Source organism: Carettochelys insculpta, chromosome 15 (genome assembly GCF_033958435.1).
Source record: "Carettochelys insculpta isolate YL-2023 chromosome 15, ASM3395843v1, whole genome shotgun sequence".
In the NCBI taxonomy this organism is placed as follows: Eukaryota; Metazoa; Chordata; order Testudines; family Carettochelyidae; genus Carettochelys; species Carettochelys insculpta.
The window spans coordinates 13,658,502-13,676,068 of NC_134151.1; the positions used below are offsets into that span (position 1 = coordinate 13,658,502).

General features: G+C 39.9%; 1 protein-coding gene across 1 annotated transcript in view; it reads right to left on the bottom strand.

Annotated features, from left to right (window-relative positions):
• ATP10B (ATPase phospholipid transporting 10B (putative)) overlaps nucleotides 1-7,249 on the bottom strand; it is an 83,842-nt gene extending 76,593 nt beyond the window's left edge. The window contains exons 1-2 of the mRNA XM_075009296.1: nucleotides 7,205-7,249; nucleotides 4,979-5,625 (exon numbers count right to left, since the gene is read on the bottom strand). Of these exons, the coding sequence (XP_074865397.1) occupies nucleotides 4,979-5,484 (506 nt within the window). The 5' untranslated portion in view covers nucleotides 5,485-5,625; nucleotides 7,205-7,249. The remainder of the gene's footprint in view (nucleotides 1-4,978; nucleotides 5,626-7,204) is intronic.
• Nucleotides 7,250-17,567: the final 10,318 nt, after the last annotated feature.

Here is a 17,567-nt window from a genome sequence, read left to right on the forward strand (position 1 = left end):
CAGCACTTCTAAGTGTGTTACCATGGGAGTATGTCCAATGTTTATTGCAGATGTAGAAATTCTGAAACTGTTTTAAAGCTGATGCTAAGCATACCTGACAGTTTCACATATAGTCATAGCTCCACATCAGTCACACCTCCATATCAGCTGCTGGGAGTGGGCCACATGCTCTCTGACTGAATTAACCTGGTTAACTCTAGCATTCAGCTTGATTGATACTCCCTTCTCTTTATGTGCCTGTATATTTATACCTGCCCCTGGAATTTCCACTCCAAGCATCTGATGAAGTGGGTCTTTTCTCACAAAAGCTTATGCTTCAATAAATCTACTAGTCTATAAGGTGCCAAAGGACTTCTCATTGTTTGTGTAGATACAGACTGACACGGCTACCTCTCTGATACTAGTTTCATAGATAGTAGTCTCATTGATAGCTACCTGTGTTTACCATAATGCAGACATTAATCAAATCAGCACAGAAATAGCAGGTGGAGGCTTGTGGAAAGTAGGCAGAAATCCCTAGGAACTGAACATGACAGAAAAGCACTTCAGTTCCAGTATCTCTGTGTATACAACAAGCTCGCATATATATTCTGTTCACAGTGTGGAACTATACTTGCCTGGGTTATTATAGATCATTGCTTTTACTGGATACTGCCACATCTTGCCTATGATTTTGGTATTTGGAATTCATTGCTCATCTATTCCTGCTTTTTTTGTGGGTTGCAGGGAGAGGATTGAATCAGACCATTATTAGTTTGGAATGCTATATTGTCAGGAAGGTTGACAAATTGGAGGGAGCTCAGAGAAGTACAACTAAAACGATGAGGAGGCTTGAGGAACTGGCATATAAGAACAGTTGAAAAGACTGAATGCATATCTTTGGGAAGAGATAGCTGGGAGAATGGGCAAGAGACTTTGATCACAAATATTTAAATGATATAATTAAATAGTAAGGATAAAGAAGAATTAATTGGGATTATACAAAGGAGTACAGGTAGAAGGAATGGAATGCAATTAAGAAAGAGAACATATAAACTGAGTATGACAAATGACTTAAGCCTAGTGAGAGAAACTGAGTGAGGAGGGCTTTAAACTAGGTTTGTTGAATTGCCTTTGGCAAATTATACCTGACCAATCTGATTGATAACTAGCTCTGTGGATATGGGGAAGGTGGTGGATGTGATATATCTGGACTTTATCAAAGCTTTTGATACAGTCTCTCACAGTATTCTTGCTAGCAGGTTAAAGTCATATGGATTGGATAAATGAACTGTAAGGTGGATAGAAATCCAGTTAGATTGTTGGGCTGAACCAGTGGTAATCAATGGCTCAATGTCTGGTTGGTGATTGTTATAAAGCAGAGTATCCAAAGGGTTGATCCTGGGGCTGGTTTTGTTCAACATCTTCATTAATGACCTGGATGAGGGGATGGATTGCACCCTCAGCAAGTTTGAAGATGACACTAAGCTAGGTGGAGAGGTAGACAGTCTGGAAGGTAGGGATAGGATCCAGAGTGACTTAGATAAATTGGAGGATTGGGCATGAGAAATCTGATGAGGTTTAAGAAGAAGTTCAGAGTCTTGCACTTTGAACATAAGAATCCAATACACTACAGGTTGGGGATCAACTAGCTAAACAGTAGTTCTGCTGAAAGGAACCTGGGCATTACAGTGGATGAGAAGCTGGACATGAGTCAAAAATGTGCCCTTGTAGCCAGGAAGGGTAACAGCATATTGGGCTGCATTAGTAGGAGTACTGTCAGCAGATCAAGGGAAATGATTATCATCATCTCTGGAATATTGTGTCCAGTTCTGGGGCCCGCACACAAAAAGCATGTGGGCACATTGGAGATAGTCCATAGGAGGGCAGCAAAATGATTATAGGGCTAGACCACATGATTTATTAGGAAAGCCTGATGGATTAAGGCTTATGTAGTCTACAGATGAGAAGAGCGAGGAGGTATTTGACAGCAACCTTCAACTACCTGGAAGGGGGTTCCAAAGAGGATGGAGGGAAGCTGTCTTCAGCGGTGACAGATGATAGAATGAGGAGCAATGGACTATTGTTGCACTAGGGGAGGTGTACATTGGATATTAGGAAACGCAGTTTCACCAGGAGTGTGGTGAAGCACTGGAATAGACTACCGAGGGAGATGGTGGAATCTGGGATAGTTTAGTAGGGATCGATCCTGCTTTGAGCAGAGGCTTGGACTTGATCACCTCCTGAGGGCTCTTCCAATCCTGTGATTTTATGACTTCCTGAAAATGAAAATGAAACTTACTGGCATAGGGAATGGAGGTAACTATAGATAAGTCTATGCAATCTGCAATTACATTACTAATGTTTTAATATATATGCTCAAATTGCTGCAGTTTATAAACCCATGATTTCTGTGGACTTACAGCCTATGGGTCCAAGTCTCCATAACCAGTTATTGAGCCCATAAGCCATTAAAGCCTAAAACACTTTCCAATGACTGCTGCCCTCTCTCCTGTTGTCAGCTGAATTTTATGTAAATATGTTACTTGGGAACATTCTCTGTTACCAGCACTGCCTCAATGGCAACATCTCCACTGCATTCTGCTTTCAGAAGTAGAAAGCAAATGAATGACATGAAAATGCAAATGAGTCATAAATTTACATATCTTGCACCTCAACTGCATATTCTCATATGATCTCACTTCCAAAAGAGGCTTTTCCGGAGACAAAAACAGCCAGAAGAAGGGTTCTTTTGAAAGCAGGGTTTGTTTTTGAAGGAATCCTGTCTATATGGCTGCTTTTGCTTCTGGAAAAGCCTCTTCTGGAAGCAAGATCATGAGCGAATATGCATACAAGGCACAAGATATGTAAATTCATGCCTCATTTGCATTTTCAATCTCGTTCCTTTGAATTCTGCTTCCAGAAGCAGAATGCAGTGTAGACATAGCCAGTCAACTCAGTTAAAAAAAAGAAAATTGTGAAGGGCCATGGGTAAAGGAAAGATGGAAAATTTCCTCACCAACCTCCTAGCAAGGTTTTGGAAAAGCATCTTTTTATCAGAGATTAAAAAATAGAATTCTGCTTTCATATTTCCATTAAAACCGAGTACCAGAAATCATTAGATTGAAATCTGAAACAACAGTGAAAACATAGTATCCAATTCAGTTTCTCCTAGGGTAATACTGTAAATCTGATTAATCGTTCACCTTCAGATGGGAGATCAGTTAGTGCATTAAAAGAAAACATTCTACTGCAACAAGATTATGATTTAGTTTTGCAAGGCTTCCAACGTCTAGAGAAAGTGTTTCACCATTCATACAAAGTACCCTATGATAGATGATTCATAGGGAAGAAAAAAAACTCGGACACTCTAAACTCCTCTGACAGTGCAGCAAACAAGAAGAACAAGAAATGTCAGCTTTGCAAAGAATTAAAGTAATTCAGATTAATTACAGCATCTAACAAGTCTAATGGCAATTGTATTATCTACCACTTTTTCTGAGAAGTTGAATTTCCATTGTCCTGAAGACACCTCACTTCCCTTGCTTTATATCTTCTTTAAGGCCACAAATATCCAGCGAAAGACAACAGAAAAGGTCTCTTTTCAGAGCCTTTGGATACCACTGCAAACCAAATGAATACATTATCATCTTGGTGTGGCCCAATGATTATTTTTAACGTTTGACTAATACTGTGTCCCGTACCCAGGGAAAAAATGAGCTGGAGGCATTATGCTCACTTTCACAAAACATTTATAGGTATATCTGTAAGTTGGAAGACATTTTTCACACACAAAACAACCATAAACACAGATTTTTCCAGGAACACAAAGATGGTTCATTGCTATATTAAGTTTACTAGCTTCAGAAAGAACATAGAGCAATACAAAATGGCATGAGAGGAAGGGTGAAGAGAGAAAAATAACTTCTGTGCATTCCCCACATAACACTTAGAATTAGTCATCTCTGGTAAATGGATTTCAGGAACCATTTATAGTGCTTCATTTATGCAAAAGGGAGATAATTAAGACTTCCTGCACAGACTCACTCAGCTACGTTATGTCTAGATTACAGCAATTTGTTGACAGAAGTTTTTGTTGGAAGATATCTTCTGACAAGACTTCTGTCGACAGATCGCGGCCATATCTGCTCTGTTGACAGAGAGTGGCCAGACTGCCTGAATGCTCTTTTGACAAAATGGCCAAGAGGAAGCACACTGCACAGGGCCGCCCGGTGTCTTGGAAGCTCTGTCAGCAGAGGACCCCCTGGAATGTTCAGACTCTCTTTCTGTCAACAGAGTTCTGTCAACAGAGGAGTTATGCCTCCTCAGGAGTGGGATAAGACTGCCGACAAAAGTGCTGCATTCTGTCGATTTACTGTCAACAGAATGCCTTGGGAATCTGGACACTCCCTAGGTTTTATGAACAAAATGTCAGTTTTGTCAGCAAAACCTTGTAGGGTAGACACAGCCTTCATATCTAGCACATTCGTTATTTTTCTCTGTCAGACTCTGAGCAAAGTAAATTACTGTAAACAAAAAAACCAGCTTTCATATCACTCTCTTGTCTATAAAGATGTCAATATTTTTTCACCTCCTCTGTTATGATGAAGCATTTTCTTAAGATTGAAAATACCATCAACGCTATGATTTGAAAGAAAACAGAAAGCAAGTCTGTGGGTAATTCAGGAAACTGGGATCATGGACAATTTTGGTATTGAGAGAAACTTTTCATAGACAGGGTCACACATTTATAAACTTATGAAATTAGTGTTTTCTTAGTTAATCTAGCAAGATCAGAATTTGTCCCTTTATTTATAAAGTTTGTTGTTTGGCACCCTGTTAATTTTATCTATAAAACACACAAATGCATTGGTTTACACTATGGAAGAGGTTTTCCTCCAGTAGTTATTTTGTTCCCAAAACTTTGTCATTTATTCAGATGCTTCTAAATAAAACAAAATTGAGGCAATTATGTAGAAAAAATGTATGATATATTTACCTGCTATAAACGAGGCAGACCATATTATTGATCTCTTTGTCCAACTGGTATCTCCGAAAGTCTTCCCAGGCATCTTTTATTGCGGTGATAGCCATTATAGCACAAATTGGGATCACAGAAACTTCTGGTTGAAAAGCATTTATCACTGGCACAAAGTTCAATGCTGCAATGGCCACAAAATATAAGTTGGCAAAGCGGTGAAACTGTTCGTAGATATTCTTTGGAATGAAGGATAAGAAAGTATATTTGGTGGTCTTGATTTTATTACAATCATAGTGTCTATTTGGGTTCTCTTTCCACTTGCAGCTTTCAAAGGGCAAGTTGGAGACGACCACCCATCTATTTTCATTTTTCTTTTTTCTTTTCTTTCCTTTCCCTCTCATCTCTGACTCCTCATTTTGTGTCTCAGCATCTGAAGCAGCATGGTGGCTGCAAGCTTTCTTGAAAAAGAGCTTTTCCCTTATGATCTTCATAGAACAGCTCCCCAGAGCATATTTTCTTGACATCTTATTTCCCCTTAAAATGTAGTTTCAAGTAATAACAAAAATAAGGTAAAGTGGTGAAATAATCCAGAAGAATGCAAAGCAGTGAATGAGGATCTGTGTCTCTGAACTGACTGCTGTCTTTCACTTGACTGAGAATTACACCTGTTGGAATACAGACGTCACAGGAATAGGTAGTATCCTCCTAGAAACCAGTTCTGCCACTGTCAGACAGGCTGACTCTGGGTCCTAAAGTCTGCCTCATTGCAGGTCACTGATGACAAAAGAACTCCTGATATGTGCTGTTATTTGCGTTCCTGTACTGCCTGAAGTTTGTGCCAGGAAATCTTCTCCTTGCTAAGTTTTATAGTGGGTGGATAATTTTGAAGACATATGCCCAGTCCTCTTCTTGACTTTTCTGAAACCCTCTTTGCAAATATGTAAGATGTTAAAACCATTTTCTCAAAGTTAATTCAAAGAGGAAGCCCTGACCTCCCTGAGGTCAATAGAGGTCTGCTGTGGACTTCAACAGGGCTAAGACTTCATCTCCTAAAACTACCCCTATTTGTTATTTGCTTTTTGTCTCTACAGAACCAAGTTTAGAAGAAAACTCTAAAGAAAGGGTCAGGAACCTTTCTGAGGCAGAATACCAAAATTTGACCTTTTGACCTTTAGGTACAGTCTGAGTGCCAGTGATACTTTTTAAAGTCACTAAAGCTGTGTCTACACGTGCACGCTACTTCGAAGTAGCGGCACCAACTTCGAAATAGCGCCCATCGCGGCTACACGCGTCAGGCGCTATTTCGAAGTTAACTTCGACGTTAGGTGGCGAGACGTCGAAGTCGCTAACCTCATGAGGGGATCGGAATAGCGCCCTACTTCGACATTCAACGTCGAAGTAGGGACCGTGTAGACGATCCGCGACCCGCAATGTCGAAATTGCTGGGTCCTCCATGGCGGCCATCAGCTGGGGGGTTGAGAGATGCTCTCTCTCCAGCCCCTGCGGGGCTCTATGGTCACCGTGGGCAGCAGCCCTTAGCCCAGGGCTTCTGGCTGCTTCTGCGGCAGCTGGGGATCTATGCTGCAGGCACAGGGTCTGCAACCAGTTGTCAGCTCTGTGTATCTTGTGTTGTTTAGTGCAACTGTGTCTGGGAGGGGCCCTTTAAGGGAGCGGCTTGCTGTTGAGTCCGCCCTGTGACCCTGTCTGCAGCTGTGCCTGGCACCCTTATTTCGATGTGTGCTACTTTGGCGTGTAGATGTACCCTCGCAGCGCCTATTTCGATGTGGTGCCGTGCAACGTCGAAGTTGAACATCGACGTTGCCAGCCCTGGAGGACGTGTAGACGTTATTCATCGAAATAGCCTATTTCGATGTTGGCTTCACGTGTAGACGTAGCCTAAGAGTCCTACTTACAGAAGCTTCATTAATAAATAAATTGAGATGCAGAGCTTTGCTGTTTTGGTGGTGGTTGATACTATTAGCCAGTCTTGTGTTAATCCACAGGTGGCCTGGCTTTGAACAAGTTCCTAGCTGCAAGCGGGAGGAGGGGTAGGGCTGAACTCAAACCTCACGTGCTGATGACCATTAATATCAATAGTAACCAGTCTTTATATTTAAACTATTCGAAAATTATTAATTTCACTTACTGTGATCACGGGGAGAAAACAATGCAAATTAACATGGCTAAATTGCGCCAAATAAATGCAATGTAAAAAACCAAAAGTAATTGTTTTATTCTACTTACGTGTCATATGTTTGGGTTTTAGATGAGTTTATTGCCTTATCAAATCTGTATCTCCTGAAGTCTTCAATGCCATCCTTAATCATGATGACTAGCAGCACCACACTGAAAGGAAGCATTGTAATCTCCCGCTGGAAAACTTCCACATGTGGGAACCAGTTTAGGATGACCAGGAAGAAGAAATAGAGATTAGCCAACCTGAGAAAGTCAAAAACAGATTAAAACTGCCAGAAATTAAGTCCTATATGAATTTACAGACATAAGGTAAAGAAAAAAATAGAGACACCAAGGGATGACAGAACCAGGCACTACATTAAAGAATGTTTTTTTATTTTCATAGTGGAGGTAGATGGGTAAATTTCACTGACGTTGAGAAAAATGGCACTTCTCACTGGCTGCTCTTGGAAGGATTTTTCAGGACAAGATCACTCATCCTACAACCACTATTAATGGGAAAGACTAATCCATACAAACTCAGCTCTTATCACCCTTTCTGGACAAGTTCTGTAATAACTTAGTATTGATGACATCAATGTGCTTATGTAAAATTAACATTTTTTAAAATAAAATTATTCTGAGGTAACCCTACAGAATCTAAGAGAACAATTTGCTTTCACTATATTGTTTTGAGCCCTCTGTGCAATTCTAAATCAGAGACATTTATTCTCCTTTAGGATTACTTGCTGCTCAGACTGACACATTCAGGCCAGGGTGCAAATCTTAGCTTGAAGTAAGTTGTTTCAGTATACATTTTTTAGACAGAATTGTCATTCACCTTGTGTGTGTGTGTGCGTGTGTGTGTTGAACATTGGTGACTTCTACTGCAGTTGTAATCCCACTCACATTTGTTTCCACAGTTGCAATATAGGTTTTAGCAAAAATATCAAACTCAGAACTTTCTTCACCTTCCCTCAGCCACCCAAAATCACTTAGGATGGGACAGAGCGTAAAGTTGGTCCATCACTTCCTTAATTTTTGCAAGTGTATACCTGTGAAACTGTTCAAAGAGGTTTCGGGGCACAAAGGAGAGCACGGTGTATTTTGTGGTCTGTATCCCATTTCCAAAACAAAACCTAGAGGCCTTCTCCCAATCCTGTTGAAAGCTCTTATAGTTGGGAAACACAACCCTCCATTTGTTCAAGTTGTATTTCAGACTCTTTCTGACAGAAGACAGCAGAGGTGTTGATTCTGATGGAGTCCAGGAGGATGCTTCTGCAGCCAGTCGCTGACAACGATACAAAGCTGAGTCCACTGACAAAGCCATCCAGAGAAGCAAGGTACAACTGAAAAAGAAATACATTACAGGAACTGAAAACCAATTTCTTTATGGTAACAAATTCACTTTGTGTGTTGCCAGTGAGGATTTTAAAGCAGAGAACAAGACAGTCCAGTGCACGTGTCCAGCTTCACGCTTAGTGCTTTCTGTACAGAAGTTAATTGGTACAACAAAAATATCTAATATAGAAAAAAAATCCATTTCTCACTCTGTGGGAAAATGCTTTATGATTCTGTGTTCTAATTGTAAGTTAATGCAAATAAGGCAGATTTAAACTGATTGTTTGCAACTGCTTGTTATGCTTCCAAGTCTATATCATTTTCTTTAATCAAACTGCTGCAACCAAAGCTGTTTGGTAATTTTTCTTTGATTGCCTCTGACTTTTGCATGATGGTTCATGTTCTTTTACAAAGGCGATCAGTTCAGGTGTTGTATCTTAAGGGCAAACATAAAGGCTATGATGAGAATGAATGATATGGTGTTTTAAACTCATTTACATTTACAAAAGGAAAACATTCTTCAATCTTCATGGAAATACGATATGATTGCAGAAGTCATCAAGGAACAAAACAATGGGCATTTTACTGTTTGGATAGGTTTAGCAACTTATTAGTAAATATTAGTGACTTACATGCTGCAAAGCTACGTCTACACCAGAGAGTTTTGAAGACAAAATGCGCTTTTGTCCACAGAAACTGTCAGCAAAAAGCCATGTAGATGGTTGGGGTGGGTGAAGCCTTTTGTTGACAGAGAGGATCAAGACTGATCTGCTTTTATGTGTAAACGCGATCTTTCAACAGGCGGTTGGTTGGAACATCTCTTCTGACAGTATCTTCTGTAGACAGATGCTTCTAGTGTAGAAATAGAGTAATGGTACAGCTTGGAACATAACCACAGAGTAAAGACCTTGATCCTGTTCCAACTGAATCTAATAGCACAACACTCACTGATTTCAAAGGTCCTGCACTGGGCTCTATATCATAGTGCCCAATTCCAACCACCACAGTAAAATGCATGAGCATAGGGGTTGTAGAGTCACACAAAACAGGTGGTACAGTATAAACAAAAAAGGCCCAAACCTTGACTATATTCAAAGATGCACTGGTTTAGCTTAGTTTTGATTTGAAACCAATTTACTTAAACTAGCAAAATACAATGTGGACAATCTTAATATTATTTAAATTATGTTAACACTGATTTAGTTAAATTCAGAAAAGAATCTGCTTAAGCAAATTTGATTTCAGCTAAATTTAAATAGGATTAACACTATCCAGATTATCTTTTGTTCAAGTAAATTAGTTTTTAAACTATTTTAAATTTGACCAGTTCACATTTAATATAGACAAGTTCTTAGTTTCCCAAAACTCATGAAGCTACTGCCTATTCCACCCTCTTCCAAATTCCCTTTCCTATTAAATGTTGTGTGAACTCCCAGACATTCTCTTCATGAAGTTCCAGGTATAAATATTTATATTTTTTAAATTATTCATGTTTAAAAATGTATATAACTGAGTCATACAGAGGAAAAGTAACCTACTATGACACAGTGGGCTTGTCAACACTTGTCCCCAACTTCGAAGGGGGCATGTTAATCAGGGTGATGGGAGATTACTAATGAAGTGCTGTGGTGAATACACAGCACTTCATTAGGCTAATTCTCCCCCACGGCAACTTCAAAATGTCAGACTTTGAAGGGCCAGCATGCATTTAGCTGTGGGCACTTCAAAGTGCCTTTACTCCCCAAAATTTTGAGGAGTAAAAGCACTTCAAAGTAGAGTGGGCACATCCAAGTGCCCATGACTACATGGCATGCTGGCACTTCAAAGTTTGCCACTTCAAAGTTGCCGCAGGGGAGAATTAGCCCAATGAAGTGCCGCACATTCACTGCAGCACTTCATTAGTAATCGCTCATCAGCCTGATTACCATGCCCCCTTCCAAGTGTGAGGCATGTGTAGACATAGCCAATGTAAAAGGCTTGGGCTCTTAGCTATTCACTGATTTTTTTATATTGTGTATGCCACCAATAAAATTATATATACTACATGCCAAATACACACTTAGACTAACGTATAGGAACCCTGAAATTCTTAATACTCCTAACTCTTCATGTAGTTAAAAAAAGTAGGTATATTTATAGGTCAATATAACTTTAAATTTCTAAAATAATGTCTTCCACCGTTTCTTTTGGGAGACTTTTCCACAACCTTACAGATCTCACAACTATGAAGTTTTCTTGACATTCAGGCTATTTTCTTACAATCACCCTACTTCATTAAAACTAATTAATTAAGGAATAACCTTGCCCTACTTAGTTTAATTCAATTTACGAAGCAAATTTCTCATGTTAAGGTTCAGAGAGGTAGCTGTGTTATTCTTTTTCAGCAAAAACAACAAGGAACTCAGTGGCATCTTAAAGACTAACAAATTTATGTAGCCAGACAAAATCTCCCCACTACAGACCAGCTTTTGCCTCTCCTCTAAGGTGCCTCAGAGCACACAGGGCACTGAACAGCAGTTAAACAGCACAGTCTTTGATGTCTCTCACTGAGGCCCAGATGTGCTGCCTCATCGTGACCCTGAGAAACAGAAAACACAGATAGAGGGCTAGCAGGCTAACTGTCAACAAAGGGGGCCTCAGGAAATCACCCCAGCTGGCATTGATGGATTTGATGCCCACACAGCCATCCCAGAAGAGAAATCTCTGCCCTTGTAAAAGAATGTCCTGTACTCCCAAATTCTTTATCTCCTGTCTTACAAGTACAAATAAAGTAAGAATTGCCCTTGTAAAAACTGGCGTCACAAAAGACAGACCAGTACGATCTGGCACCACAGATAAGAAAGGGAATACGTGACCTAGGGGGTATAAAGATGGGCCCAGCAGCACTCTGACTCTGAGTGCATTCCCACCAACTACCTGCTGGTCAGGTCAGGTGATTGCCTCCCGAGGTCCGCAACTGGGGACGCCCAACCTCGTATTCGTCTTTCCACGGAATTGAGTGACCGATCCGGCTTGGCTACGCTGGTATCGAGAGATGCAAGGAGGGTAAGATACACCCACATTAAGGTCTCCTTTTGGTGTACACAGATAAAGAATTAGAGCTCTGTAACTAGATGTTGTTGTATTAAGATATCATTATGTTAGATGGTAACAGATATCTTTGTATTGGATTGTAACGTAACATGTTAGCACTTGTACTCTGCTAGCATATAAGAAGTAGACAATAGCCTTTCGTAACCGCATGCTTATAACTGTAGCTTAATAAACTTGTAACTAGTTAAGATCTAAGTCTGACTGCTGTTACTCTTTGTCACTGCAACACAGCTGGCACAATAAAAAGAACTTTAACCGTTTGGTTACCACAGCCCGGCCATAGGTGAGAGTGCTAGGAGCCCAGCGCTCTAGCAGTAAAAGATAAGGGCATAGTTGGTACCTCACCGCACATTACCCGGCCACCGGCTAACAATTTATTAGGGCATAAGCTTTTGTGAGAGAAAACTTCATCGGATGCTTGAAGTGAAAAAGGTCAAATGGCTTCACTTCAAGCATCTGAGGAAATCAATTGTATCTCACAAAAGCTGATGCCCTAATAAATCTGTTAGTCTTCAAGATGCTACTAGATTCATTGTTTTCTTTTCTTTTCTTTTCCCAACCACCACCCCGCATCCTGGCTTCCTTCCTGCTTTGGGCATGAATTGTGCTGCATTTGTGGAAATGGACTTTGACTGGAGCCAACATATAATTAACTGAGTCATATGACGTTTTAACATTTCCTAATATAAACTATTCAAAAGGACAATTGCTATGAAATGAAAACATTATACTGCTGGATATATAAGCAAAATAGAAATAAATGATTTCCATGTCACAGTAATGAAATAGGTGGGAAAAACAAACAGCAGAAAGCAAAAGATATATTTTGGGATAATGGAGAATAAAGACGGACTTGACTTGTCACCTCTGTTAGGAGATGACAAGATCTCACATAGGCACTGTTGGTGAATTCTGTATCATCTTTCATCAGCTAATTGGCATCCAGGTTCTCCCAAGTATACTAATTGCCTTTTGGAGTGTCACCTGGTCAACTTTCTGAAGAGCAGAGAATCTATTTCAAATATTTACTTAGAAAAATCGTACTAGCAGTTCCCTCAGTTTGCTCTAGCTCTCCTTTAAAAAGGTGTGGTATAAAATCTCTACAGATCCACAAATACAGTAAACATGGTATTTATAGGTCTATATTATGCCTGTAATGGTGGGGTGCTATACCTGATGAAAGTAACGAGCAGATCTTTTCACCATATGGTACCAGAACAACTGAGCATCTCCCACTTTAAAGATGATGCAGCAAGAACACCAATAAATTAAGGCATTTATACACACAGCCCACATATCATATCTTGTTTGCCAGAACTGCAAACAAAGTCAGCATAGTCCATCTGTGGGATACTGTCCTTTCTTGTGAATGACATGCTGCAAATCACTGGTGCCAGAGTCTCTCCCCTTACGTTTCCTGACACCCCAAAAATAATGGGAAAGATGCTCTCTTGGCTCTTCACTTATATAGGAATTTATAATTCCTCATGTAAGGCCAGTGTGACTACCAGATCTCTTATGATCTCTCCTTTTCCCTCCTACCTGCCACTAATGAGAGGTCTCTTCCTAATATTTTAGGGCAGATAGCAGTGCATTAAGAGGCAGCACCTACTGGTGCTAACAAAGGAACAAAGCCTTGCTATATTAGATGCTTTATGAACACAACATCCCTGCCTGAGAGATTATTGTCCTGGTTTATAACAATATTTAATACATGGATATAAGAAACAAATGAGGGGAAAGTGGGAAAATCAGGTTTAAGTAAAACAAGCCTGACTTTCCATAGTGGCATTTTGCCTCCAGCCTAGGCATTGTCAAAGGGCAGCACTTAGCAAATGTGGTATGCCATGACTTATATTATACTTTCCTTTGGTTTTTATCTTTCAGTTGCTAGTATCTGTGTGGCCAAGGATTTGCAGTCTGTTCATAAAAGGAATAGGACCCAATTCAGGAAAATACCCTACCATATACCTATATTATATATAAAATATACAGACATTAACAATGCAAAGTTTAAAGAAAAATCGAGATAACATCTTCAAACAGTCCTGACTTATTTAGGAGGCTTAGGAGTCAATGGAAATGCAGGTGCTTGTGAAAATTTTATTCCAGGACAAAAACTCGGACAGAATGGAAGTTCTAAATGTAACATGTTATTAAAACAAGTAATTTCATTGAGGGACTGTCAGAGGGATGTGTGCATTAATAATCTGTGACTAAGAAATAGATACTATTTCTCTCCAAGCTTATATTTTACTTAGGAACTAACAGAACACGCAGACGTGCACACTTATTCTCCCTTAAACTCTGAATTCCAATTTTTTTAAAATATTGTCTTTTTTTCCTAACTGAAAACAGCAATTTATTCTTTGTGTTGCCTCATATGAAAGATATGGCACCCATTCAAGTGAATCATTTCTAGGATGGTTTGGTGAGGGAAATAAACATCTGAGTGAGCAGAGCGCTAAAAAGGCTGAACAACATTTTTTTTTAATATGCATTGCAATTATCTGCTAGAAAGCAGCCTGATTTTTTTTGCTATGTTATATAAATCTTCCTGTAATCAAGATCCAGTCAATCCAGCCCTAATATTATTTTATGTATATATTTGGCAGGTGAAGGTTCATGAAAATCTTGAATGGGGTGAGAGAGGATGTTTATTGTAATTCATGAGCAACCGCTAAACATCTGGAATTATGTTGCACTATCTTGAAGAAATAAGGCAAGGGGGAAGATCAAAGAGTTAAAAACAGGTCCTAAAGGAATGATTATCCAAAAATGCAGACTTCCCCATCATTCATTCCACAGAAATGCATTAGGGATTAAAATTTATACAACATTTCTTTTTGTGGGATAAATAGAAAGGAGCTTTACATAAATCTAATGCATCGTTAGGCTACATTGCACTGCTTTCTATTATTGTTCTATTAGACTAACAGAGGCTTTTTATGCAGTGACTAGATTTTGTTTCCTAATGGGAGAAATCTATCCTAGAATCTTGCAGTAATGGGTTAATTATAACACATTTCCCAAGGCAGGCAAAAGATTTAGTCCCTGACAAATTTCTGTCAGCTTGAGCAACACAGCAGCACATTTAGTGAACCAGATTTTGCAAAGAGCCACAGATGCATGATTAAGACTTGCTCCAAACTAGTGAGCTCTCACCAGATGCTGACACTCAGATCATAAAGACAACTATGATTACCAAATGGCTTTTCCTCAAGTAGGATACTGTCAGTCTGAATGTAGTAGCACTGGATGGTTGGTTTAGCTCATTTTTATGGAAGATACTGCACAGAGAAATAATTATGTCTTGCTGCATTATTAGTTGCTTGTCCATAGGAGGAATTACATAGAAATTAACTATCCTTTCATAGCCCTTCTTTCACGGTGACTATCCATCTGCACTTCTCAGGTAGAGCAAAGGATAAGTGAAGAATCCTAGTTGTGTATTTCTTGGTGAAAAAAAATTCTGAGCATAACTTAACTTTTAAAGATGTGTGTATTATTTGAACATACAGAGTTTCTATAAAATTAACTGTCAACATGATAGACATAGAGTGATCCAGCTCCATTACCTCCATGCTCAGGAAATCTCTCATGCCATTTTCCACAAGCAGAGGGTGCATTAGCCTTGTCATCCTTGCCTAACTCCAATTCCATAATTACATCCGGCCTACTTACATTTTTCCCTATCATTTCAACCAAGCAGGAAAAAAAAATAGAACAATGGGTCTTCAGAGTTGTTAGAGACAGTTGGTTAGTAAACTGAACTTAGAGGTGACCAGGACAAGAGTTTTCAGTGATTGTGGACGAGAGGTTATTTCAGCACAGAATCATAGAACTGGAAGGGACCTCAAGAGGTCATTGAATCCAGTCCCCCCCAACAGCTTAGCATCACCCGACAGATGTTTATTTAATCTGTCCCCAGGTTCTTCAAAGCTGCTATCGTAAAATACATTTGAGACCCTAACAAGGATCAAACTTACTACTGCTGATTGAGGCAGTACTCTAACACTGAGCTAGTACCTCACTAATACATTAGTGGCCTGATCCCACAGTCAAACAATGGTCTCCAATAGGCTATGCTAAATGATTATTAGGCAAAGGAAATCCTTTGGAATGAGCCAATAGGTTAAACTTCATGGGAAAGAGATTCATGAATTCTGACTCGTATAGATGCTGAATTAATCTCTACGGAAAACATGCATGTTTTAGGCTGAATTAAAACTTAAGTGAAAGCTTAACTTAAAACTGGCTAGAGCAACCATAATTACAAACGTGTACACAAACCAGTTTAACTCTTAAATTAGCCTAATTATTAACTATTCTCTCCTCTGTATAGGAGGCAGGAGATGAGTACCCAGCAGAGATATAGTTATGTAAGTGAATAAGTACAGTAAAAGCCAAATTATCTGGCTCTGGGATAACCAGCAAATTTTGTTATCTAGCACTGGTGGGGTGGTTGCCATGTGGCTGGCTGCCTGTCCAGGGCTGGCTGCTGTGGGGCCACGCCCCACCAACTACAGCTAGCTTCAATGGGGGGCCCCCTGGTTGGGGCTGGCAGAGAGATGCCAGTTGTGCTGATACGCACAGGAATGGGACAGATCCAACAATTTGCTTCATCACCTGGTGTCAGATAAGCCTTTCCCCGCCATTTTTCCTTCCCTCTTCCCCCACCTCTGCTATATAAACCCTGGATTCTATTTGTTTATTCAGATGATCTGTGGAAGTGGGTCTTACCTGCAAAAGCTCATGACCTAGTACATTTGTTAGTCTCTAAGGTAGTACAGGACTGCTTGTTATTTATGAAGCTACAGACTAACACAGATCCCTCTGAGACTATTTATAAGGTCAAATGTAAACTTAATGCACTGGCAGCCCATCTGAGTGGAAATAGCATGCTGGTTTTGAAGGTTCCCTCTGGACTTCTTTTATTAGTATCTCTGTGTGTCTGATCATCATTTAATTGCTCCTCTGTACGCATTGCATGAAAAGCATCTGTGCTGGTGTGTTTTCTCATTTCCTCATTTGGGTGTTCTCAATCTATTTCACGTTCTAGACAAACTGAGTGCCTTGTTGCTTGGCAATCTGTGTTTCATGGGATGCTCGTTATGTCTTACAGCTAAAGTGCAGCATGTAATTCTACTATCTCACTCATGCCCCATGTCTTTTTATATTATATAGTCCCTGAATGTGTTATGTATAATTTTTTGTAAGCAGTATTTACTCAGAACAGTGTTTCCCAAGCTCTGTGTCTACATGTGCCCCTTCCTTTTGAAAGGGGCATGTTAATGAGCAGGTTCAAAAGATGCTAATGAGGTGCTGCAATGAATATGCAGCTCCTCATTAGCATAATGGAAGCCACGGTGATTTGAAAGTGCTGCTTTTCGAATTGCGTGCTGCCCGTGGAGATGGGACCTTCCAAAAGGTGATCTAGTGATCAGAAGAAGGGCTTTTGAAAACTGGGGGGTCCTTTCAGAAGGTCCCGTCTTCACGGGCAGCACACGATTCGAAAAGCCACGCTTTCGAACCGCCACAGCTGCCCTTATGCTAATGAGGCACTGCATATTCACTGTAGCACCTCATTAGCATCTTTTGAACCTGCTCATTAACATACCTCTTTCGAAAGGAAGGGGCACATGTAGACTCAGTCAAGGTGTGGCACTTGTACCACTGGTAGTATGTGAAAGGATCTCAAGGGGTATCTGGTAGAAGATAAATTATTAAAAATCAGGAGATAAGCATTGGGATGACACTGGGAGAGTGGGTACTCCAATAAGGCTGAAGTCCCAAAAGGGGTATGCAAATGTTTTAGGTTTGGGAAACACTGACTCAGAAAACTACGTATCTCATCATTCCATTGTGGAATACATTTACTTCTTAACTCAGAAAATGGTGCTGGAATCAAAGCAATCCTCTGAATAGTAAACTTCTTTGTTCCACATTTTTTCAAAATCAAAGTAGAGTGGTCTTTAAAAGACAATCTAATACTTAT